Source organism: Thunnus albacares, chromosome 9, assembly GCF_914725855.1.
Source record: "Thunnus albacares chromosome 9, fThuAlb1.1, whole genome shotgun sequence".
NCBI lineage: Eukaryota > Metazoa > Chordata > Actinopteri > Scombriformes > Scombridae > Thunnus > Thunnus albacares.
In genome coordinates this window covers 35,161,805-35,189,370 of record NC_058114.1, presented here as the reverse complement: position 1 = coordinate 35,189,370, position 27,566 = coordinate 35,161,805, and the positions used below count along the sequence as shown (strand labels likewise).

General features: G+C 40.2%; 1 protein-coding gene across 4 annotated transcripts in view; it reads left to right on the top strand.

The window, feature by feature from the left end:
* The window catches only part of slc5a9 (solute carrier family 5 member 9), a 58,336-nt gene extending 30,770 nt beyond the window's left edge, over nt 1-27,566 (top strand). For all 4 annotated transcript variants that reach the window (XM_044361757.1, XM_044361758.1, XM_044361759.1 and 1 more), the window contains 7 exons: nt 1,759-1,964; nt 7,019-7,154; nt 9,349-9,456; nt 10,948-11,098; nt 15,740-15,908; nt 16,953-17,168; nt 25,756-27,566. In XM_044361757.1, the coding sequence (XP_044217692.1) occupies nt 1,759-1,964; nt 7,019-7,154; nt 9,349-9,456; nt 10,948-11,098; nt 15,740-15,908; nt 16,953-17,168; nt 25,756-26,067 (1,298 nt within the window). In that variant the 3' untranslated portion in view covers nt 26,068-27,566. The remainder of the gene's footprint in view (nt 1-1,758; nt 1,965-7,018; nt 7,155-9,348; nt 9,457-10,947; nt 11,099-15,739; nt 15,909-16,952; nt 17,169-25,755) is intronic.

Below are 27,566 nucleotides of genomic sequence, written 5' to 3'. Positions count from 1 at the left end.
CGATACCATTAACGCCCTAGGAGGAGATAGCGTTTATTCGGGGTCCAAAAGTGGCACAAAATCATACTTTGATGGGTGTATTGTGGACTTCCTGTTGGATTTAGGTCAGGGGTGTCTGCATATGATTCGTAGGTCTTGTTGAGACGAATAATTGAGTTTTGGTTCGATCTTTCTACGACATTCCTACTGGCCGTGGTCGCCATTTTAGATACATAGGTGGCGCTATCTAGCACATTTTGACACTCTGGGGTTTAATTTTTACATTTTATCAAAATTTTTACGAGACCTGATGTGTGTGCCAAATTTGGGGAGTTTTTGAGCATGTTTAGGGGGTCAAATTAAGGGTTGAAGTGGCGGAATAATTAAAGCTGCAAGCAGCGATGAACAGGCCCTCGCACCTCCGCGCACATCAGGCCGCGGCACAATTGAAGGGCTTCTGTCACGTGCATGTAGATGTCTTCAGACCCGGTCTGTTGTCAGACAGTGCAAGAAGGAGATAAACATCACTTCCTTTGTCCACTGTTTTGCCCGCTGCTGAGGAGCTGTAGTAGTACTGCAGTACAGAGCTATAAATTTTAGTTAATAATGCGGGGCACCACCCAGAGACTGGGACTAACCAAACTGTAAAGGTAGTCTCATAAACAAATTATTCACTTAAGGGGAGCTACTACCTGGTGTACCAGCAAGTGAATGGTGAAGATGAAAGTCCGAGCACTGACTCCCTCAATCAGCCCCTTATCACAATAAAAGATGCACAATAATGACAGGAAACTTCTCTTTAAAGCTACAAATAGTATTTATTAACTTCCACAAGAATTAACAAGGTCAACAATTGCTTCAATCAATAAATACTAAGCTACCACTAATACTAGCAAAAACACATATAAAACAGTAGCTGTGTAAAGGTAAATAGGTAACCCGAAGCGTGTGTGGGTGGGTGTGTGAGAAGATGTAAGAGTATGTGTAAGTGTGTAAGCGTGTGTGTGTGTGTGTGTGTGTGTGTGTGTGTATCACAAGATGGCCGACGTGGATCACGTCACGATACACGTGCCTCAAGATGGCGCGGCTTCCGGGGGAAGTCGCGTCACGTGAGAACAACAGGCGGAAGACGCCGCAGAGTTCCGGTTAACAATAACAGATAGCGCCAACCGGTGGTCGGTGGCGTTTCTGCACTCATGTGTCTCATGGCGGATAACAAAGAGGCAAGGCGGCGCTATGGCCCTTTGTCATCTGACAAAAAAGCCCAGCATCCGCACAAATGATATTGTAAGAAAAGCCAGAAGAAATTAAAGAAGGTTCAACTGATTAAAAATTTAAAGAAAAGTTTAAAGAGGAAAGAAAAACACACCTCGGAGTCAGGTGATGGAGAGACATGAACAAATTCAAAGCAGGAGGCAGAAAAACTGGTAACACACCAATAAAATTAACAGTTTGTTACAGTATTATGAGACACAAAATGCAGTTTTTTCATGTACAAGTCAAACTGTTGACTAGATTTGTCATTATTCTGTTAGGCCTATATTCCCAACATTGATCTATCTATATAGATGGTGTTTGAATTGAGATGTGTTTTTAAGATAGCACCTGATTGTTTCATCTATCCATCTTTAAGACCCTTGTGGTAGTGTAGCTGACTGAGGTAATGTAGGGTTTACTCAAGCTTTTATATACCACAACAGCCCTGATGATGAATCTGATTGAATAATCATGTTTTGGAATGACTGATTAAACCAAATTTTTTTTTTGTACATTTCCAAGCATTCTCTAAAGTCGGCTGGTATGAAGGCCTTGTGGACCGCTACATGTCAGCTGTACCCTCGGTGATGGTCACCAACAGCACCTGCCACCTACCTCGTAGTGATGCCTTCCACTTGTTCAGAGACCCGGTGTCAGGGGACTTACCATGGCCAGGTCTGGTGTTTGGGCTCACTGTACTGGCTACATGGGTCTGGTGTACTGATCAGGTAACTTACCTACTATAATACACTAATACATGTAGTGCACAAGATTTTTGGATAGTGACACATTTTTTTGTCTTTTTGGCTCTGCACCTTCGCCATTTACCCAAATAAAATGACATGTGAGGCAACAACAGATTTTCAAAATAAATTACAAACAAGGATTTCTAACATTAAAATAACTCATATGTTAATAACACTCTTTTTAAAATTTTATATTAATACCAACAAAAATACAAATAAGACACACATGATATTGTGTGATTGACAAAAAACAACCAAAGTCTACAATGACAATGACCTAGACCAGAGGTTCCCAAACTTTTCAGACCATGTACCACTATGTACCAAACCAAATTTCCCAAGCACCATTTCCTACTGCATACTAACAATATAATAATGAAAGAGCCACCTCCCCTATGTAAGTCCATCTCGACCACTACTGGTACTACTACTATTCAAACCCAGCGCAAGGATGAAGGGGGGCTGTTAAAAATTGTGAGGGGCCATTTTTTTTGTACTATAAAATTCACTATTTAGCCTCTGAAAGGCTAAATAACAACATAAGGCTACTGTTTCAAAATCTAAGAATACATTTATTAATCAGCGCACTCATAAAAATCACTCAAAATCAGCAGGGGGAGGTGCGTAGGAACATCTGTTTGCGGCTCTCTCTCTCTCTAAACTGCCAACTTTAAGCTTCAGCATTGAAAGTTTCATCTGACCTTTCAGGGCTGGCCTGCCTCTTGACTGTTTTTTGGACCTTGTAGCCATTTCAAAATTAAATCATTACACTTGCTAAAATCAACAATGACAAGTCCAAATCTGATTCTGTCAAGCTAATATTAACGTTACTAGTTCATGCTATGTCTGACATCACGTCACGTCACGTCACACTATATGGCTAAGCAAAGGTAAATTTTATTTCTAAAATATTTAAATGATTAGCAAATTTTTACATCATTGTAATGTGTAATAACTGCTATCTGTAATAATATGAAATTAAATATCAATTTTTTGGATTTGGGCCAGATTGAGTGCAATTGCTAGGCCTTTCACCAAGGCTTTAACATACAACTAGGTAGAACCTCCATACCACAGTTTTGGAATCACTGACCTAGAAAGAGAGAGGTGCAGTAGAAACAAAAAATATAGTCTTAGTTTCCCCTTTACTTCTAAAAGCAGTTAGTGATCAGTCTGGTTGTTCCAAGACCTAAAGACAATAATCTATCAAATCATGTATCACAATGTGGGTAGTAAACAGTTATATATGTATTCTATGAGAAACAATATCCAGGGCTGAGTTTGATAGTTCATTCTTGACCTCAGACACAGCAGGTGACAAAATTATCTCATCTCAAGTTCCACTTACTTTTTCTGAAACCTTTGGCCACACAGTTTGCCACAGCAGATTAAGTTTGCTCAGTTGTTGTGGTTACATCCCACCCTTGGTCGGCCCTATGGGGCAAACAACACTCCACCATTGACCCAAAGTAAAGCAAGACCAGCAGTCCATGAACCAGAAGCCTCTTCCTGTAACAGCAACCTGGAGCATTTAACCACTTCCTATCCTGGGCCAGGTGCAATTCATTGAGGACTGATCAGGGTAGAAGACCTGGGGAGAACAAGAGACAGGAGAGGAAAAGGGACAAACAGTACAGGGACCTGGCCTCCAGCACCACCGTAAGGAATCTTTGATCAGGATATGTCCTTTAACTCCCACATAAATCAAATCTCAAGGACTGCCTTTTTTCACTTACGTAATATCCCAAAAATCAGGCACATCCTGTCCCAAATCAGGCTGCTCACACAAGTCTCTAAAGACTCTCCAGCTGGTCCAGAATGCAGCTGCACGTGTACTGACTAAAACTAGAAAAAGAGATCACATTTCCCCCATTTTAGTTTCGCTACATTGGCTTCCTGTAAAATCTAGAATAGAATTTAAAAACCGTCTCCTAACTTACAAAGCCCTTAATGGTCAGGCACCATCATATCTAGAAGAGCTCATAGTACCGTATTATCCCACTAGAACACTGCAGAATGCAGGCTTACTGGTGGTTCCTACAGTCTTTAGAAGTAGAATGGGAGGCAGAGCCTTTAGCTATCAGGCTCCTCTCCTGTGGAACCATCTTCCAGATTCGGTCCTGGGTGCAGACACCCTCTCTATGTTTAAGAGTAGGCTTAAAACTTTCCTTTTTGATAAAGCTTATAGTTAGGGCCAACCAGGCTCACCTTGGATCAGCCCTTAGTTATGCTGCTATATGCCTAGATTGCTGGGGGACTTCCCATGATGCACTGAGCTCCTCTCTCCTCCTCCTCCTCTCCATCTGTATGCATTCATGTAACATCAATGCATGTCACTAACTTTGCTTCTTCCTCGGAGTTTTTTTGTGCTTCTCATCTCGCAGGAAACCCTGGGTTCCCGGGCCAAGCCTTTGCGGTCCTTCACAGTCCTGTTGGCATCCTTCCCTGGCTGTTGCTGTTGCTGCCGCTGTTGTCGTTGTTGTTATGATTGTTGTTATTCTGCCCCCCCCCCCCCCCTTTACCTCTTTCTTTCTCTCTCTCAACCCAACTGGTCAAAGCAGATGGCTGCCCACCAAGAGCCGGGTTCTGCTTGAGGTTTCTACCCGTTAAAGGGGAGTTTTTCCTTACTGCTGTCACCAAGTGCTTGCTCGTGGGGGAATTGTTGGGTCTCTGTAAATTAAAGAGTACGGTCTTGACCTGCTCTATGTAAAAAGTGCCCTGAGATGACTTTTGTTGTGATTTGGCGCTATATAAATAAAAATTGATTGATTGATTGATTGATTGATTGAACACATACAGCCATAACAACCCCACCCTAAAACAATGAATAAATAATTTGTCACACAATCACACACAAGTACAAAAACATTTAAATTTCAACACTAATATAGCACATCAGAGTTCACTGTGACAAATTACCACCATACTATTTATTAATTGCAATACATTTTACTTAGCACTTGAAATTAGATGAGTTACTTATCAAGGCTGCATGTTAAAGGTAAAACACAGCTAAATACACAGACCAAAAGCATTTAGTCCACACCTGTTACATACCTCACTACCTGTGAACATTTACCAATCCATATAGTACTTAAACTCTTGTGCCAAATAATTCTGCCACTTATTACTCAGAGCTAAGACAAGACATTGGTTTAATATTGAGCAAACAAGATGTGCAATTAAGTCACAAGATAATAATTATTAAATCAAGATAATCATCCACCTTTAACCCAGGTGTCAACCTGGATCAAACAAACCTGTTGAGACAGCAGCAACAAGATGTTAACACATGAAAGGGCCAACAGACCAAAGTTATTGCCACTGAGATTATGAATATAAAGCACTCAAACAAATAGCCATACAAGTGGGTGTCACTCCCATTAGACACAACATGGCTACCACCATGAGGTGAACAACACCACAAAACCAAACAAAGTTACTACATTTACCTACAAAAACAACAACACAGGTCACTAACACAAAAATGGAATGCAACAGCCACAAACCAAAACAACAACAAGTACACCATGTGGTCTTCAACCACATACACAAGTTACTGATGTATGTTGGGATCCAGCAACACACAAAGTGACCTGACGAACTGGGAGGCCACACCCACTACACTAAGATCCACCGATCTGTAGAGTGACTATGTCAAACAAACGAAAAGGTCACAGCTACTTAGCAGCTACAATTAAATACACAAAAGCAGTACCACCCAAATTGACCAAACTAAAGTGGACTGCAACAACCACAACACAAAGTGGTCACGCCGTAGGCAACCACTACACACAAATGTCACCAACTCACCCCTAAGCAGCAACCCACAAGTGACCCAACAAATGTGGAGTTTAGTTACCACATCACCAAGGACCCAAACCACAAGTTACTGCACACAAAAGTATTTATCACAACTCCACAAGACAAAGTGATCAAACAGAAAGTAGAGTTATCTCACACAGAAAGATCACAACCAAGTTTCTGTGCAAAGTGCAAAAACTAGGGGAACAAGGCACTCCAAACTGTACCTGACTACCGAGATGACTAACTAACCTAGCTAGTCTTCTGCGGCTTACTGAGCTTGAGGTGACTTTAAACAGTAAAAGTGCATCACCGAAGACCAGAGATGGAGCCAACTGTAATACACTGAAGCATGCCCCCACTCAGGATTACCGCCAAAAATAAAGAAAGGCAAAACAACAAAGTGGCAAGCTCATCAAACCTGCCCGGTGGCTACCTAGTCAGGGTACTCAAAACTGAAACTCCAAGCTACTGAAGCAGTTACCTAGTCAAAAGCATGACTAAACAAGCAGCAACAACCACAAGTTATCTAACAAAAGAGATGATCACTACACTCAAACACATTTACTTCACCTCATGGATGTTCATATCCTGGACAAGCCCCCATTTGTTATGCCCCACCCTTGGTTGGCCCTATCAGGCGAACAACACTCCACCATTGACCCAAAGTAAAACTCTAAGAACACCTTCTAAAATACCCAAACCATTGGATTTATTAACATTAAGACATACAAAACAACAAAGACTTTAAATAATGACTGCAAATGACAATCAAAAGACAACAGCAAATTAAAATCCAAGGCTGAGAGGCAGCAAGACCAGCAGTCCATGAACCAGAAGCCTCTCTTTGCAACAGGAACCATTTAACCCCTTTCTTTCCTGGGCCAGGGGCACCTCACTGAGGACTGATCAGGTGTAGAAGAGGGACAAATAACACAGGGAACATATACAGCTGAAACAGTTGTGGAGCTGCAGACGTTCAAACTTTCCACTCCTCTGAGCACCTCTTAGACTGCTCATCAATGTTCACTTAAAAGTTTGACCTGACAGTTTATTCTTTAAATTCAAAACAGGGTAAAATTCAGGGAGAATGATGAGCAGTCCCAAGCACTAAGAGAAGCATTGATCCCACTATTACTGTATATACATACAATTGAACAAAAAAAGCACAATATAAAAAATAAAAATATAGGATTATAGACTTAAATGTGTGTCTGCGTTTGTGTGTGCAGGTTATAGTCCAGAGGTCTCTGTCAGCCAAGTCTTTGTCTCATGCCAAAGCAGGCAGTGTGCTGGGAGGCTACCTGAAACTACTGCCCATGTTCTTCATTGTCATGCCAGGCATGATCAGCAGAGCACTGTTCCCAGGTCAGTTTGTTTACCTCTCTCTGTGGGACTGTCATGTCAGATGTTTATTAATATTAAAATACATTAATTTTAAATCTTCAATTATTACCTCATCAAATCACCTAAACGACTTAAATGTACCCAAATATATGTCCATCCATGGGTTTTTTCAAATTTATTAATGGAAATGAGCATGAAATTCTCCAAACATTGAGGTTTTCTTTAAAAGTACTGATCCACTCCATTACCACAATTGACAGACAAATGTATTATATTAAAGAGCAGGCATAATGACATCAAGATGACATCTCTGGAGGTTGTCATACCGTAATTAACAGAACATAGTGGCTCTTTGGAATGTGGAAAGACCACACTTACAAAATCTAAAACACTCCAGCATGCTTTTAAAAATGGATACTGATAATGTAGGGTACTTGTGTAATGTGAAGTACCTGTGTAATGAACACATGCAAACATACCTGTTACATGTTGTGGAATGTATGACTAATCAGCCTATGGGGAAGACAGGCTTTTGTGCCTTTTTTTCAGATTTGACTCATTCTTCCCTGAACATGTGCTGAATATATCAAACAGATGCTGTAGGTTTAAGCTGCATTTTGTGTGGCAAAATGCAGCTTAAACATACATTATTATTGGGAGGAATATAGAATCAGCAGGTTGAGTCAGGCCAAGCTTCACAAATGACCAATCATGAGCTCCTCTTATTCCCTTTAAATGCAGCAACAGGTGAAACAGGGAAGTGAGGCTGAGTGAGAGAGAAAAAAGAGTTCACCTCTGTGAAGCAAATAAATTTCCATAATACAAATTCAGGACACCCCCAATATTCATATACATCACTCCAAATATGCTGACATGACAGAAAAAATAATTTGATTCTAAACTCAGTTTGAAATTTATTTAATAAAAATGTCAAATGATAGATTTGATCCACATCTTACGGAAGCATAATGCATTCACTTGTAAAAAAAAAAAAAAAAAAAAAAACAAAACCCTGTCTTTCTGAATGAACAAGATAATTATCTCAGAATTCTGAGAAAATTTTTCAAAAAATTCTGCTCTGTTTTCCTGAATTAATGACATACCTCAAAATCCCAAGAGAGGCTTTCATTCCTACTTGAGAACTTGATTTCATGGAGGCAAACTTGTCCCACCTGTTTAGTTTAATCCAGTTTTATTTTGGTTTTGTTTTGAAACATTGGGAGATACTTGTGTCTTTAAGTAACATAGACGGTATTGTTATTAGTTTGTCAACTTTGTTGTTAATACTGTTAGAGAGGACCAGCAATCTTTAGGATTTATCTGATAACGTATTGGCAAAATAAAACTTACAACAGGTCAAACATGAGAAAAAAGGACAATGCATTATGTTCATAATAGAACACAGAAAGAAGTAAGTAAGAAGTAATAACACTACATTAGGTGCAACAAAATTCAGACAGCAGCGTTACCGCAATCAGGATTTTGAAGTATCTTGTGAATTCTGAAAAACAGCAGAATTTTTTTTTTTTCATGAAAAATATTCTCAGAATTCTGAGGTAATTATCTCATTAATTCAGAAAAACAGGGTAATTTTTTTTTCTCAAGTAAAAGCAATACACTTCCATAGCATCCTGAGGACAACTGCTTTACTTCAAATTATTTGTCTTCAAATTATTATCTGTTAAATTTGGAATCTTTGAGAAACAGCTTTCCAACCTGATGTTCAGAAAAAACAGAACAATAATTACCATAGATTCTTGATCCTGTCGCAGTGTCAGAAAATTAAAAAAATTAATGAAGTTTCCTATGCTGTGCCATCTGTGTGTAACATGATGCACAGCCTCTCTCTAAAATCTCCAATGCCAGGCATAGACTCAAAAATATAGACTTGTGCTGGAGGTAAACTGCATAGACACTACGTTTTGCCCAGTGCTGGGCCTGCAGGAAAATAGGGCCTATCATCTGATTACTTGGGATTCAGGATTAATAAAGCACCTATGTATCTGTCTATCGGTCTGTCTGTAATTGAACAACTGAAAACACTGGCAAATGAACATATATTCAGGATAATGTGATTTTTAGTAGAGAAAAATCTTGGCAATAGCCTTTTTATGTATTTTTGTCTAACAAACTAAATAATTAAGGTTTTACATCTCCAATTCTCTCCCTGTGTGTGTATGTGTGTGTGTCTGTCTGTCTGCATGTGTATTTGTAGATGAGGTTGGTTGTGTGGATCCAGCAGTGTGTCAGAGAGTGTGTGGAGCTTCAGTTGGTTGCTCCAACATCGCCTACCCTAAACTAGTGATGGAGCTAATGCCTGTGGGTGAGTCTCTCTTGCTCTCTGTCTCTCACACACGCACAGCGTTGTTTTCAGTCCAGGTCAAAGTTGAACCACAAGAAGGCGCCTTACTTATGTTCAATGCAAGTGTTAAAATTTGGAGAAACATACAGTACTTTAAATTCAAACATTTATAGATATAGCTTCTGGGTATTGCATTTAATATTTGTAGAAAAGGATCTGGCATGTTAAGAGATAGCTGAGTTGAATTAGTCCCTCATTGCCTGTTTTGTTTCTTGGTGGTTACTTATGCTAATATCAGCTAAGGCTACAGAGCCTTTTTAAGTTTAATTAAGTTTCATGGAAATATTGCACACCCATTATTATGGATGAGAGATTTATCCAGTTTGTGTGACATGTCACCCACTGCTAACTACTGAGAGTTAGTTGCTTTATCTTTTATGTTTATTTCCTTAATACTATTTGGGCTTGTATTTCTGGTGTATTTCTTGTTTAACTACATTAGTAATGAGGATTACTCTCCTGTTTTAGACCACATACTCACCCCCACACCCTGCATGGTGACAGATAGATGGATAACATTGAAAGACTGTAAACAATTGTACTTATGTACATGATGTCTGAAACCTGTCAAAGTTTCATAAATGCCAGTGCAGTCTCCGCTGCTCGCAGACAGAGTACTGGGGAGTTCTGGAGGAGAGAGCCGGGGGCAGAGCCAGAGCCTCTGGAGGAATAACACCCAGGGTCACACTGCATTCTGCTCTGATCTGGAGCCATTTACCAGCAGGAGGAGAGTTTGGAGTTTGTTTTTTAAACTTTTGGGATTAAAAAGTGGATTTATCTTTACTCTTACTTTCTCTTCGTCCATGTTGACTACTGTCAAGGATGTCAGTGTTGATTTTGACCGATGAAAATAGGGTTAGGTGCACAAAATTTCGCAAAAATAGAGCCAGGGCAAGTTGTTTTTAAAACAAGTGACACATCGCTCAGCTTGTTCACTGACACCCGGAGCAGGTTAAGACATCTTCATTGGAAAACACTGAAATAATCTGGTATTCGCTCGCTCGCTCATTTGCATCATGTCCAGTTAGGAATCAATGTCAGTTTGTAAGTGTGCAAATAATGTGATGTACTGTCCAGACATTAATGAGGGTGCACAGTTACCATTGTTCGCACTGTTTTTTATTGATGTCCTTCAACATGACAAAATGTGAAATTTGGGCCTCTGCATGGTGTCCCTAAAATTCTGTGTTTTACAAACATCACACATGGACAGCAAACCTTGATTGAGACTCTGTATATATCAGTCAAACCACTATTAAATTAATGTGTATTTAATATTTTCAGACATTGAATGAGCCTGTGTTTGCTGTGCTATTATTTGCTTCTGCATCATTATTTAATGATGAAATAAATTTAGAATCTTGAATAGTAGCATGCAAACATCAAAATTATTCACTTGCTATTTCACCATGAATGGGCCATCTTTTAAATCCTCTCTCTCTCTCTGTGCAGGTCTACGTGGTCTGATGCTAGCAGTGATTTTCGCTGCGCTGATGTCATCTCTGACCTCCATCTTTAACAGCAGCTCCACTCTGTTTACATTGGACCTCTACCATAGAGCCAGGCCTAAGGCTTCAGAGATGGAACTCATGATTGTTGGAAGGTAGAGGTGTAAAGAATAACAATATGTTTCAGAAAACTGATGCAAAAGTGAGAGATTTGGCTGCATCAGCACACAACCACAGATCTGACCCAAATTCAGCAGTGAAGTCTTGTCTCTTTACCTGCACAAAACGCACCCAGACACGAAAATTAACATGCTCCATGGCAAGCAAAATTAAGATTCTCAATCAAAGGATACCTTAAAGCCTTTTATAAGACTTGAAGTCCCCTTATAGACTTTATTAACAGCCATTCAACAATCCACTTACAATCACTCCTGAGACTGACAGTGTTGTTTGAGTAGCGCCAGGTGGAAAGAGAAAGAAATCCTTAACTTTTTTATTTATTTGTTCATTCATTGTCAATTTATTACTTATATACTTATTAGGGCACGAGCATGAAAGTGTAAAGGGCCTAATGGTCCCTGGCACTGAAAGTATGAGAAACCTATTGTTTTTGTGAAGATTATTATTAGGGCCCAAGCATCAAACGATGCAAAGGCCCTCTTGTAAGTGAAGGAATTATTATTATTAAGGCCTGAGCACCAAACAGTGTGAAGGCCTATTGTATCTGAAGGAATTGTTATTGGTAGGGTCCAAGCACCAAAGGCCCCATTTTATTTGAAGGAATTATAAGGGCCTGAGCACCAAGTGGTTGCTTTGATATTCACGAAATTCAGTGGGATCATTGCTCTCATCATTCTACTCTGAAAGTTTTTCCTTTGAAGTTTTTTGCCCGACAGGAAGTCAGCCATTTTGGATTTTGTATCTCAATTTTCATTTTACGATAACATGTTTACGGCTTTTAGGATGTGCAAAAACTCACAAAACTTGGCACCATTGTTCTAACTGGTAATTATTTCGATTTGATATCACAACTGGGCTTAGCCATAGGATGACGTCTCTATAGCGCCCCCAATTACCTTTGGTGTTTATGAGGTGCTAGGGGTGGTTTAAAACTCACGAAACTTTGCACATACATCAGAGGTGGCATAACTTGATATTGCATATGGGTCTTAGGCATGGGTGTGGTGAAATGGCCCCTAGAAAATCTCAAAGTCCAAGCCCCCACCTTTAATTTTGACGGAGATTTACAAAATTTTGTAGGCAGATATATCATGTCCAGACTTTTAAAAAAGCCTCTCAGAGTCATACGTCCAACAGGAAGTCGGCCATTTTGAATCTATTTTTCCTTTTTTTTTGCAAAGTGAAGCCATTGACAGGCATTGTATTTTAACAAACTCCTCCTAGGGATTTAACCTGAGTGACATCAAATTTTGTGGGTTACATCTAAAGACTTTCGCAATGCTAAATTGCTTTTGCTAAAGCTTTTTATATTTCATGGAACGCCCTTGGTGTGAATTTTGCCCAAAACATGTCTGGGGCATTTAACAGGAGGTTGTTGTAACTTTATTTTATATCGTCCAATTTTCCCCAAATTTCTCATGTTTGATAAGAGTCTAGGCCTGAACACCTCTACATGTCAATATTCAGTCATAGTCATAGCGTCACCTACTGACAACAGGAAGTCAGCCTTATATGACAAAAATCATCCAATTTACATGAAATTTACACTGGCACTGAAAGTGCAAGGAACCTATTGTTTTTGTAAAGATTATCATCATTATCATTATTATTATTATTATTCACTCATGCCATTGCATTTTTGAGGGGCTTAGGATGCTCGAAAATTTATGAAAATTGACACACACGTCAGAACTGGTGAAAATTGCAAAGTTCTGAAGTGACAGGGCTCGAGCGTTGCCAGTGGGCTCCATAGTGCCCACATGTGCATGAAATTTGGTGTGTTCATTGCTCTCATCATTAATCGACATAATACATATTTTTTGGCAGGAAGTCAGCCATTTTGGATTTCGTGCATCAGTTTTCATTTTACGAACATGTTTGAGGCCTTTAGGATTTGCACAAACTCATGGAATTTTGTACCTATGTTCGAATTAGTAAGTATTGTGATTTGTATCACAATTTGGCTTGGGCGTGGTACATTGGCTCTATAGTGCCCCCTAATTACTTCTAGCATTTTTGATGTGCTAGGGGTGCTCAAAAACTCTGCACATGCATCAAAAGTGGTGTAACTTGACATCTGATATGGGTCTTGGGCTCGGGTGTGGCAAAATGGCTCAGGGGCACCCCCTAAAAAAAACTGCAAAGTCAAAGCCCCCACCTTTAAATTTGATGTATATGTACAAAATTTGGTAGGCAGATGTAACATCTCCAGACTTAAAAAAAACCCTCTCGGAACCATACCCTAAGTCCAACAGGAAGTCAGCCATTTTGAATCCACTTTGCTTTTTTTGGACACAGGAAGTGATAGTTATCGCCAACAGGCAATGTCCAATATTCATGAAAATGTATATCCATGTCAGGTGCCCTCTGGTAAATATATTCCTGTATCGTGTTGCTCTGCAATAATAGCAGTTTGACTGCGGCGTAGTTTGACTGCGGTGCACCCTAATGTGTGCGAAGGAGCGAGGGCCCAATCATCACTGCTTGCAGCTTCAGTTACTATTATTATTATTATTATTATTATTATTATTATTATTACCCCAAGCCTTTGCATTTTTGAGGAGCTTAGGATGCTTGAAAACTCCCAAAAATTGGCACACAGGTCAGAACTGGCGAAAATTGCAAAGTTCTGTAGTGATTGGGCTTGGGCATGGCCAGCAGACTCGATAGTTCCCCCAAACACAGGGCCATGTTGGAATCAATTTGCTTAGATGTTCATGAAATTTGTTGGGTTCATCATTCTGGTTATTTTAGTCATTTTTCGCTGGACATGAAGTCAGGCATTTTGGATTTTGTGGGTCAATTTTCAGTTTACAAACATGTTTGGGGCTTGCAAAACTTTGAACCGTGTTCGAAGTAGTCAAAGAGTCCTGGCCGGAACACATCTACATGTCAATATTGAGTCATAGTCATAGCACCACCTACTGACAACAGAAAGTCGGCCTTACGTGATGAACGTCATCCAGTTTACATGACGATTACATGGTGTGGTCTACACATGACATACAGCAACATGATGTATAATTAGTGGGTGTTCTCTAGCGCCACATAGTGGACACAGGAAGTGATAGTTGTCTCCTACATGTAATTTCCAATATCCATGAAAATGTATATCCATGTCAGGTGTATGTATTGCCATGTATTCTTCTGTTCTATAATAACAGCAGTTAAAATGCGGTGTAGTTCGACTGCAGAACATCCCAACATGTGCAAAGAAGCTTGCATTGTTGCTTGCAGCTTTAATTATTATTGTTATTATTTTCCTACGCCATTGCATTTTTGAGGGGCTTGGGATACTCGAAAACTCTGAAAATTGGCACACACACATCAGAACTGGTGAAAATTGCAATGTTCTGCAGTGATTGGGCTCGGGTGTGACCAGCAGGCTCTATAGTGCCCCCAAATGCATGGCCAGGTTGGGATAAAGTTTCTTGGACGTTCATGAAATTTGAAGCGTTCATTGCTCTCATCATTCTGGTCATAAAACATATTTTTAATTTTTTTTTTTCCACCAGACAGGAAGTCAGCCATTTTGAATTTCGTGCATCAATTTTCATTTTATGAACACACATTTGATGCCTTTAGGATGCACTAAAACTCATGAAAGTTTGCGCCCATGTTCAAACTAGTAAGTTTCAATTTGATTGGGCTTGCGCATTGTACGTCGGCTCTATAGCGCCACCTAATTACTTTTAGCATCTTTGAGGTGCTACGGGTGCTTGAAAACTCACAAAATTTTGTACATGCATCAGAAGTGGCGTGACTTGATATCTGTAACAAAATGTGGCAAAATGGCTCAAAGGTGCCCCCTAGAAAATTTCAAATTCAAAGCCCCCACCTTAAAATTTGACGTATATGTACAAAATTTGGTAAGCAGATGTGCCATCCCCAGACTTTAAAAAAAGCCTCTTGGACCCCTCTATACCCTAAGTCCAACAGGAAATCAGCCATTTTGAATTTACTTTGCAACTTCAAATTGGGTCGGTGATATCTAAAGGCCTTTGCAATGCTAAATTGTGAAGCTTTTAAGTTTTCATGGAACGACCTTGGCGTGGCATGCCAGTCACAGAGACACATAGTTCATCAAATGTATACACAATATATATTTCCTATATGTCATATCCAGTGCCATGGGCAAAATCGGCATAACCAAGCAACTGAGGTCACATGAACCTTTAAGGTTAGTTGATCATCAATCATGACACTCAAGTTTTGGGAAGACTTTGTGGGTATGAGTTGGATTGATTCAAGCTGGATACTGATCTGCTGTTGTATAGAAGGACTGGCTGGGATGACAAGGAGCTCGGACACTTTGTATCTTCTATTTTTTTTTTTAATCGAACTATTTTGTGTGCTGAAAACTCAAAAAAAAAAAAATTTTTTTAAAGAGTTATTGAGGAGAACAGAGTGATATTCATTAATTTTCCTTTCTGATCCAGGCATCCTACTGGAGATGTTCCTAAAATCCAAACATTTGGTTTCAAAAAAACAAATATAAAAATGATTGTTCTGTCTTTTAGTAGTCAGTTGCCATTTGTATGCAGCTTTCTGTAACTTTCCTCTCTTTTAGTCCACTTCCACAGCTGACAGAATAATAATATTTTCTGTGTTTTCAGGGTGTTCATTCTGGTCTTGGTGTGTGTTAGTCTCTTGTGGATACCAGTCATTCAAACAGCAAATAGTGGACAGCTGTTTGATTATATCCAGTCAGTGACCAGCTTTCTAGCTCCACCCATTACCGCTGTATTCCTAATGGCTATCTTCTGGCCACGTGCCAACGAGCAGGTAGGCACACACACACACGCAAACGAAAGCTTATACCATCAAAATAATATGAGAGATACTTTAATCACATTTTTCATCATATATAATCACAAATTTCTACATATAATGGCTATACCTTGGATATTGGCTGAAAACCTCTTTTTTCATAGTTTTACACAGCCCGAATGCAGTGTTGAATCATGGTCAGGGATTATTATGATGATGATGCTATGCCCTTGCCAAGCAGAATATATCTTGCAGAAAAACACCAGCAAACTGAACACAAGATGCATCCTGTTAATAATTTATACTTAACACAAGGAGTTAATGGGAGTCCCACTGTAGATAACCTACAGTGTAGGATCTGATATATAGCTCGGTGTTAGATTTCACCCCTTTTTTAGCACCCCTGCTACACTAAATGTATTTTTTATTATCGGGCTGTATTGTGCTTTTACTCCCCCAAATGAACTTTTTTCAATTTACTTTGTGATATAGTCATGGTGGGCTTTGCACAGAGCAGCATTCAGAGTTTTTCAGAAGTGCCAGCTGTCAGCCTACACATTTCCAGCCAACTACTTTCTTACTGTTTTTTTCCATAGCAAGTTGATTCTCACCCTATTGATGTAAGGTGCCTTGCATCCAATTTAGGGGATCCTACATCATGAAAGCAAAAGCTGAACTGTCACTCACTGCTTTTTTGTGTGTACATGCTTGTCAGTCACATGAGGAGTAGGCAGGGTCACACAACTTAAGTGTGTGTGTGTGGTCCAGGTATTCCTCTCGTTGTGGGGACGTAAATCTCTTTAAACAGTCATGTTGTGGGGACTCGCCTCCCTTAAGGGGACAAAAAGCAGGTCCCCTTAACGTAAATAATAAATTTTAAGGTAAAGACTTGGTTTAAAGTTAAGCTTAGTTCAGGGTTATGTTAAGGAAAGGGTAAAGGTTAGGGTTAGGCATGTGGTGGTCATGGTTAAGGTTAAGATAAGTCTCCAGGAAATTAATGTAAGCCAATGTAATGTGCGTGTGTGTGTGTGTGTGTGTATGTGTACATGCATGTGTCAGGGTGCATTCTGGGGTCTGACAACTGGACTAGTGGTGGGACTAATCCGGATGGTTCTGGAGTTCTCCTATACAACTCCTTCCTGTGGTCAGCCTGATCATCGGCCTGCTATCCTGGCTGACGTCCACTACCTGTACTTTGCTCTCATCTTGTTGGCACTAACATGTCTGACCATTGTTGCTGTCAGTTTGGCCACTGCCCCAATACCTAAACAACACGTGAGTAACATTTCATACTTTTATTTATGTTCTCATTTTCAAATTGAGTAACAGGACATGAGTGCTGGGCAATAAAAATGTGTGTTTAACACACAGTTCAGTCATGTTTCCAACACTGTACCACACATGAGCTTTAATGAAGGCCGCAGGAAGCTACGCTCTCTCCAAAAAGGAGCAGCAGAAGTGGGACCCTGCAAGTACTTCAGCCTTTGTTTACAAACCCATCAACAAGCTATAAATGATACCCAGACTGCCAAATATACAGTAGGGCTTGGGAATATTTTTTGGCGCTGTTTTCTTCCCTAACTCACAAATCACAAAAACTGACTGTGTTTTGGGATCTGTAGGGAATCTGGCATGCAGAGAGAAAGAGAAGAAAAAAAAAAAATCACTCACACCTACAGTACTTAATCCAAAAGGCAGCATACAGCAAAACAAAAATTAAAATGAATTACTACAAGCCTGTACCCAAACTCATAAGCTTCTCTACACAGAATGGGGATGAAATATATAGCCTACGTTATGAATAAAAGATTATACTTTGTGTTGCAGATGAGCATGGAAAAAGATATGGTTACTGCATCTGATAATTTAGACATAAATTTGTTTTTTTCAAAAAAAATATCCAGTGTAGTGTCACAGGGCTCAGTGGGATATGGTATCAGAAAAAGCCACATACTATAGTCTAAAAGATTAATATTGTATGTCCAAAACATAATGACCCAGGCAATTTATTACAAATGATACTACAGAGTACTGGGTTGACCCTCTTCAAGATTCCCCACCATGAAACAGCCAGAACAATCAATTCAGTGTTTCTGAGTGTTATTTAACTGTTTTGTCTCATTTTACTGTTGTAGGACATTGTTACGGACTAGTCAAGTCTAGGGGATTCCGTATTAAGCACCAATACTAGTCCTAACCTGGAGGGTGTAGAAAAGGAGAAAACGTGGGAGAATACAGAGGAAGACGGACTGGTTTCCAAGGTTAGAGATAGACAGTCTGGAGGTGGGTTACCTTATCGGGTTTCCACGCCGACTAGCATTTCAAGTCCCTCCGACTCGGCCTCGCCAGCGCTGGCGTTGCTCTCGTGAGCCGCGAGCTCCTTCTGGCGGTTCAGTTCAGTTTTTGGTGGTTGGGGGATGGGTCCCCGAAGAACAAAACTGGTTTTACTCAAGGGTCCGGGTGCAGGAAAGGTGTGAAGCTGTAATGTCTCGAACGCTTCTAAAAGGAACGTCTCTCTGGGCTTTAACTCAACTCGTATCACTTTCAATGTTCGCGCTTTCCCAGCTGAGCCTCAACACGTTACTCCAGTGGCTGCGCGCGCACCTCACCGTGACGTCGTTTTATCAACCCGCAGCTTAACCACACCCCCTTGTTATCTTCTCAATGAAAACCAGTCCAGTTTAGGAAAGGGAAAGGAAGAAAGAGGAACTATAAACCCCGCCCCCTTTACTCCTAACACAATGTTAAACGTATATGTCATGGGCACATAGTAGTGGGCATGCCTGTGATTATTTATGTTTATTCAAACTAAGAATAACTGTCTAATGGTCATAGCACCATGATCCACAGAGCTATCAAGGAAAGACTAACCACCTGGTGGTGACTCTGACCAGTATTGCTTCAAAGCTGCAATACTGCACAGCTTGAGGCAAACTGACATGCCACCTAGGGAAATATAGGTCATATGTCAAAATTCAGGCCCCACTATCCAATCTAACTGGGACACAGGTCAGTATTTTCACCCATCTTTCAGACAAAACTGCCATGCAGGTCAGTATTTTTGCCCTTCTTCCAGACAAAACTGCCTCACGGGTCAGTATTTTTGCCCTTCTTCCAGCCAAACATCTTTGCAGGTCAGTATTTTCAACCTTCCTCCCAATCAAATTGCCTCACAGGTCAGTATTACTGACCTTCCTCCCGCTGAAACTGACCCATGGGTCAGTAATATTGACCTTCCTCCCACTGAAACCAACTGGGTGGGTCGAAATAGAAAACCAAAACTGAATATTTTGAAAACCATTGGACAAGTCAACAATAATCCCAAAATCCAAAATCCAAGGGTGGATTTGATCGCGGGGAAGGTCAACAGTACTGACCCGTGGGTCAATTTCAGGAGGAAAGTCAGTAATAATAACCTGAAAAGAGGGCTTTGTCTGGAAGAAAGGCAAATTTACAGACACATGAAGTGGTTTGATCGGAAGGGAGGTCATAAATACTGACCTATGAATCAGTTTGTTTGGACAATGGGGCATTAATTTTGACATATGACCCATATTTGCCCAGGTGACCCATCAGTTTGCCTCAATCTGAGTCACACCAGGTTGTCTTTCCTTGATAGCCCTTTGGATCAGGGTGCTAAGACCATTAGACAGTTATTCTTAGTTTAAATAAACATAAATAATCACAGACATACCCACCACTATGTGCCCATGACAAATACGTTTAACAATAACAACAGTAAAATGAGACAAAACAGTTAAATACTGAACATACTGAATTGATTGTTCTTACTGTCACATGCTGGGAAATGTTGAGGAGGGTCAATCCAGTACTCTATAATATCATTTGTAATAAAAGGGCTGAGTCATTATGTTTTGGACATACAATATCAAACATTTTAGACTGTCACAATGTGACTTTTTCTGATATCCATATCCCACTGAATTCTATGACACTACACTGGATATTTTCTTTGAAAAAATAAAAAAAAACTTTGGGCAGACCTGCCAACCCTGGATGAATTTTTTGAGTACTACTTCAGCGAACTAGATGCATTGGATGCAAATCACTGCTGTTCACACAATGAATTACTGTACATAATTTGCATACATACGTATAACAGTACATCATTTGCATACATGCAGCAAACAGACAAAAAAAGTGAGGGATGTACTGATATGAAAATTCTTGATACCAATAACAGACTGTTTACAAAAATATCTGCAGATGACAACATTGTTACTTGGTCATTTATGCCTATGTTTGTCCATTTGTCTTTCACCTGCCTAATTATAGCTTAAGAAGGAACACAATTTCACTTAAGCTACACACTAACCTACCACTACTGCTGCATTTATATAGTTTCTATTGTTTACACCTTCACAATAATCAAACTTTAAGCCAATTTGATTTTTGAAAATATGATTTTCAGCTCATTTGAAAAGGTGATGAGAATGTAGCTGTAAAACCCTAACCAGCCGAAACAGACTATTTTGTCGTTATGGTGAAAAAAATGTTAGAGCTGGTTAATACAACTGTTATCATTATAGGTAGGCATATATATTGGACTTAATTTGCAATGGGGGGTGTTTCCTTTTCTTGAAATTTTCCTAGAGTAAGCAAAGTTATAAACTACAGTGCCAACACACACACAGACTTTGCAGGTCACAGGCCCATTCTGCCTTTTACACACACACACACAGACACCTAGCAGCCCACATTATGGTCACGGGTTTGGCTGCAATAATAATTATGAATACAGTTTATTATTTACAGCTAATTATGAACGCATGGACAATATAACTTAACGTTACTTTGCCAACTTAAATGTCTGGTGAACAAGCAAGCTAGCTTCCAAATTACGTAATGTTAGGCCAATGTTAATAACGTGAAATATTTTCCCAAGGTCAGAAGGTCTGTTAACTTAAGTTAACTCAATTGACAATTTCAACTTTCCACATCCACTCCAGTCCTGTTTACCTTTGCAAAGGAGTTAAAAGAACCGTCCTCATTTGAGGAACCAGCCAGCCAGAGTGAGGAGGGGGACGAGAGGGATAAAATCAATATCGTGTTGCTGTCGATTTGCAGTCTCTTGAAATGACATTACGAAGTTGTCAATCATGATCCCCACTTTTTTCTTGGATATAGGGTTCTCAAATATAAAAGATTGCGGTGGCCTTTGAATCTTAACTCATCCTTCTTCTCCTCAAAGTGTTTTTCAATGCATTTAGTCACAGGAGCTCTTGATGGCATAACATACCCGGGCTTGAGGTACCAAACAAGCTCTTTCAATACCTTGCCCTCTACCACACTGACTGGCAGCATATCAGCATATCAATCATTTGGCACCCCAACTTGTTGATGGCCTTGGACCGGCACACCTCACACTTTCTCAACCTGGCTGGCAGCAACATGATCTTTGGCTGTGAACCAACCTTGGACATGGCAGATGGGCGCTTGTTCTTAATGTGGTACAAATATGACCGCCCTTTTACAACAGTGGTTTTTGGAAAAATAACATTACTTTTTTTATATAACTTACATCATAGTATAGTTACACATTCACACACTCTCCTGCCAGGCTTTTGAAAGCGGGCAAAAATTATATTCTCCAGCAGGTAGCAATTATAAGACTGCCTCTTTGTCTTTTTGAGCTCCTTATAATCTGTGACAGTGGTATTTGTCTGCTTGACATATTCCATTTCTGCATTAGAGATTTCGGAAGATGCTTTGGACTCATTTTCACTCATCATGAATTTATTTCCTCCATGGCAGAAAAACATGTTACATGAACCTTCAGAAACTCCTGCAGGTTAAACTGGACTAACGAAACACTTGTAGGGCTGACTCTAACACACTCACTGCTGCAGCAGACTAGATGCATGAACCTAGGCAGTGCGTATGCGTCGCTGAACTGCTGCGTCTCTCACACTTGCAGCACAGAAGCGTGTCTGCTGCGGCGCTTCTGCCACTGGCAGCCCTATTTTTTTATTGTGTTCCCTGTCTATTTCTGCTGAGAACCATGCGCCTCACACGGAGAAAATAGGCGAGACCTCGAATCTCTAGATGAAGCAACGCAGCAGCCTTGCATGAGACGCGCGGGACACGCATGCTGCTACAATGCTGTCTGTGTGGACACTGCAAGCGTGCAAGATGCAGCAGTTCAGTGATGCTTGCTGCCTGTTTAGTTGTGTTCACCACACTAGACTGTTTTGTGTTTGTCTTGCTCAGAACTACTGCTGTGTTTGTGCCACCGTGAGTGAGAAAGTAAGTTGCTTTGTTGATCAGAAACCAGACAACGTGCGTTACAGACTGCCGTCTGTACACATGCTGTCTGTGGACAAAGGAACCGCTTCTCTCCCTCTCATGATCACTTTCTCTCCTTTTTCCCTCTCTTGTGACTAACATGCGCGCGCACACACATACACACACCGACACCCCTTTTACACATCTGATGAGATAACGGCGGATAAAGCGCTACTCTATTCGCCGTTATCCGCGATCATTACACGGAATTTGGTGAGTGCAAGACGCCGACCACCAGGTGACACCATCTTGCTATTGTCTAACCCAGACAGCGCCATACTTCCGCCATTCGGTTCTCGTGTGACGTGACTTCCTCCCATAGTCACGTCCACGTTGCAGACTGACAACGTCATCATGTCAGGCCCCGTCGCCATCTTGTCACACACACACACACACACACACACACACACACACGCACACACACACCCCCACTCACACACACACACATGCATTCCCCTGCACTTGCTCAACCCTGTACATAGCTGTTTGTGTTTTTCTTTGGTAGAATTAGATTTTAGAATAGTAGTTTATTGAATGTAGCATTTGTTAACTTTGTTAATTTTGCTAAGTTTAATAAATGTTATGTCTTAAAGAGACGTTTTTTGTTATTATTGTGCTTAACATATTGTGAAAAGTGGCTGATTGAAGGAGCTCGAATTCAACCCTTCTTTGTTCACCTTTGAATGTTGATATCTCTCAGATATTAACATTCTAGGTGAACTCTTTTATGAGACTACCTTGTTTTGGTTATTGGTCCCGGTTTCCGGGTGGTGCCCCGTATTTGTTAATTCATATTAATAATTCTATTAATTGTTATAATTAGTTAATTATCATTGATAATTGATAATTATTTCAAATATTTAACTGTGCTCCTCACAGATCCAACAGTTGGTGCCCAAATTATTGATTGATATTAATAATATCTTAATTTCATAATTCATAATTGTCTATGAAATTATGAATTATTACTAATAACTAAACACACTCCTGCCCGTCCCAACACTGGAAAATATTTATTTGGCTAAATTTTTAGGGAAAATGGAAATGATGTAACTCATATCAAACCCGACGCTCAGGAATTTTCAACCTCACATGTGACTGAATGGAAATGATGATAAATCATGCAAAATATAAATGTGTTTAACTGTTATTATGGATCAAATTAAAGTTAGGGAGAGTATGTCTGTCAGCAAGAAACAGTTTAATGGGGGAAATAACAGATCATGAAAGAAATCTTTCTAATAAATGAAGAAAGCTGTTTATGGTTCTTTTGTTGTTCAGACCAACAATTAACAGATTTTTTTAACTAGATGATGAATCAGAAAACAAATAAAACAAAAAAATTTAGGAGTGATACACTTAAATTTAATCTGTAATCTGTCTCCACTTTGACATGAAACTGTAGTGATGTTGTGATGTATCAGATCAGTCCAATCAGTTGCAGCGTCCAATCAATAATTGATATCCAATAAAGGGGCATGTTGGCCGCTAAAAGATTTCTGCGAAGGCTGCTCTTGTGTATCCTCATGTATCCTTGCTCCTCAGAGCAGAAATAAGAGATATGGGATGCCCATCAAAATGGTGTACAGGAACAACTTTTGATTCAGGCAAGGAGTGAGGAGCAAGGAAAGATAAAATAAGAGACTTGGGTTATACCCATAGGCTGCAGTCGAAAAGTCCCTCCTATCGTCTTTATCTAACCACTTTTCCTTGACCTCAGTGGAAAAAGTCACAAGGTCAAGGAAAGATGTGAAGGAGAAGTCATGAGGATAAACCAAAGACAACTGCGGTGCTGAGAGAATCCGACTGCACTTACACTGAGCCACGTAATTCTGCCGTGGTGAAACTACAATGTTCTGAAGATTGACTACAAAAAGCGCATCTTAGATACTTCACCCTGGGTGTTCTTATCATGTTGTTTCATGCAGGTTATATAAACATGGACAACATGCTGAAAAATATTACCTCATTACCAAGGTCAGAATTGAATTTAAAAAGGGAATATAGTCTACCAGCCACAATACTGAAACGACATTATCACATTGAGAATTCTTACTCACGCTCACCCTCCTGAATCCCAATTATTCAGGAGGGTGAGCGAACATTATCCTGTGTAATGTGGTTTTAATTGTATGAGTCTGTGAATGGTGTGTCGCTTGCTGCCGCAAGGAATTGTGGGACGGAATTATCTCCTTTCCTTTCGTAAAGGATGGTCAGGTGTACCCGATGCTAAAGGAAATCTCCTTTAGCATGTTTGAGAAGTTATGTTTGAAAGGAAGCATTGAAGCACCTTTCCTTAGCATTGAGAGAATTTGACCAGTTCTTATCATGGCTGCCACTTAGATACTTCCGGGTCACTTAACTCAGTTAGGAACCTTCCTAAGCAAAAAAGACTATTCGACTGCAGCCTTAGTGTTCCCTTCATTCTGTGCTGTTCTCTTTATACATCTATGCCGCAGCCCCAGTCTTTTCCTAGTTGACTTCTAACCTATGAGTCACATGATCTGAACTGACCACTGAGAAAACACTTTACAGTTATACAAACTTCCACAAGGTGGTGCCAAATAACATGAACTTGAAGGCCACAGAAAGTGTGCCATGACAAGGACCATCATCATTTTCATGTGCTGTTTGGTAGTGATGTGAAGGAATCAGTTGTGGAATACTAAAGACAATACAGGATCTTGCTGGGGCCAGAACAAGCCCAATGTTACAAAACCTATTTGCAATGTTTCAGTTTGCACCACTGCACCAACAGTCCTTTGTAGTGCTTTAGTTTTGTTTCATCTTTTTTGTTTTCCCTGCACTGTTAGGCTGAGTGATGTATCCCCATTTCTGCCAGACACCAGACATTAACATAACATCTGCTTGATCATTCATGATCTACAGCACTGCTGAAAGTAAATAATATTTAATCCTTCATAAAGATGTGTTTGATATTCCATATGACAGAACCTGGACCTTGTATTTAGTGTCACCCCCTGAGCAGTGCTGATATTTGGCCCCAGAAAGTCGTCCCTAAAGCAGGTTGAGAGCAGTGGAAACAAAAGCAGAACCTGTGACATTGGCTACACAACATTCCTACTGTGGAAAAAGGGCCAGTTCACATTTGAGATCCTCAATTGGAGGGTAGACCATTGTAAGTACTTACAGTTTTTCAGTCAACCACCTTATTTGGAATAAATGAGGAATATGTGCAGCATTAATTTTTGGCGTCAAGGCTCTAGGATGCTGTGGTGGAGGTAGGGCTTTTGAAATGCTCTATCAACAGTGGCAGCGGCAGCCACAGCAGCAAGCGACAGCATAATGTATGTTAGCGGTGTGGCAGCAGGCATGCAGCAAAAGGTCTAGCAGATTACGGACGGCTTAAGTAGACCGCCATGATTAAAAAGTTGGCTATGTGGTGCAGAGAGAGGTGTATGCCATGCAAGTTAAGGGGCAAGTCGTGTTTTGCTGCCTGAACTGGCTTGCAGACATTGCTTAATTTCTGCTTTAAAGCTAGGAGAGTGTAAAGATTGACATATTTATTTTGTTTTTCTCCTCCTCTCCTGTCCAGCTGTACAGGCTGACCTGGTGGTCCAGATATAGCCAGGAGCCTCGGGTCGACCTCACAAGTCCCTGGATGACCTCTGACCCAGTGAACCTTAACACTAGCTGTGACTCCGACCGCTTGCCAGATTCCTGGTGGCGGAGAGCTGCTCTGTGGCTCTGTGGTCTGACTGGTCCCAGCTCTGGTCCTGCATCTCCAGTGACTGAAAACAGCAAACTGAACTCCCTGCAGGAGGAGCCACTTTGGGGAATAGTCTGCAATGTTAATGCTCTGCTACTACTGACTGTTAATGTGTTTCTCTGGGGATACTTTTCCTAATCTGAAGGTTTAATGAAATCCTGAACAAGTTGTTATCAGTAAAGTTATACTAGGCATTTCATTCTTTGTTTAATTTTTTTGATGAAATGGCTTGGTTGAGTGGTTCAACCAATCAGCTCCTCTGTTGGATTTGTCTTCTATGCAACAAAAGACTTTTAGTGTCTATTAATGATCATGCTATACTCCAATTTAACTACTGACAAGCTCTTTAACTCACTTACATGGTCTGTAAATAATCACTTCTTAAACACTGTAAATAATCAGTCTGTAAATAATCACCTCTTAAACACTTCTTAAACATTCTCAAAAAGCCATGATTCCACACATGTAAATGTCAGTGAATTCTTCATCTCTCTCTGCACCATCAGCACTGCTGGTGGCCACTACCTGAATGACATTTGTGCACTTAAGCTTCATTTATACTCCTGAGCGGACGCGTACACGGACAGCTGCAAACACCACAGACAGGAAGTTGTTCTGTTTCTACTACCTTCTGGGGTCCGCTTGGAGGACGCATTCCTCACATGCACAGTAGATTGCCATCTACAGGAACAAAGAGTTGTGACTGCGTGGACCAGTGCAGTCCACGAGAAAAGATTGGAAAAAACTGATTGATTTGCAGCCTTCAGTAGTGCAAACTCTGCAAATCGGTCAGTATGCTCCCATCTTCTCTCTCTGAAGGTTGCTGTCCCTCATGGTCACAGCACCACCTCCTGGCAACAGGAAGTTACAAGCCCCATTCTTTTACTAACTACTCCAATCAGTTTAACCAGATCCACCTAACATGGGTTAGTTGTAACACTCCAATTTCTCCAATCGGGAACAAATTACAAATCACCTGAGTCACTCTGCACATGCTCAATTTAGTACTTGTTCCAAATGTGAGGAAGTTGCACCCTGTGGCAGACACAGCCCATTTTAGAGAGAAAAAACTAATTTTGAGGTAAGAAAGTAATTTTTTTTTACTTCAGTTATTTTTGTGATAGCATTGCCTGCTTTGTAGATAAACACATCAAACTTAAAGCATGTTGATTATGTGTCTGTGTAGATATCTTGTCATGCAAGTTGCTAGTGCTAATGTTTTAGTTGTTAGCTGTAAGGTAAGCTAGTTCATGGCTACAAGAGTCAGGGTTAGTTGTAACAACATGTGAAAAAATGTTGCAACCTACTCCAAGCAAAACATTTCATTATATTTATATGTTTACCTTGAATTGTCTTGGTCCTGAAAGAGAAAGACTGAAAAGGGGGTGCCTCTCAACATTTAGAAGAGAGCATCAAATGATGTAAAAGAGCTGGGAAAAGCTAAGATTGGGTTTGACTAACATACTTGACACACACAGACACACCAATGTTCAATTGATGAAGCTGGTGCACATTTGCACATTTGTTTTCAGTTTTATTATTATGTTCAAATGTTAGTGTGACACACACATGCAAACACATCCCAATTATGTTAAAAAGTCATTCAAGTGTTGAATAAAAAGTTTTCAATATCTTAA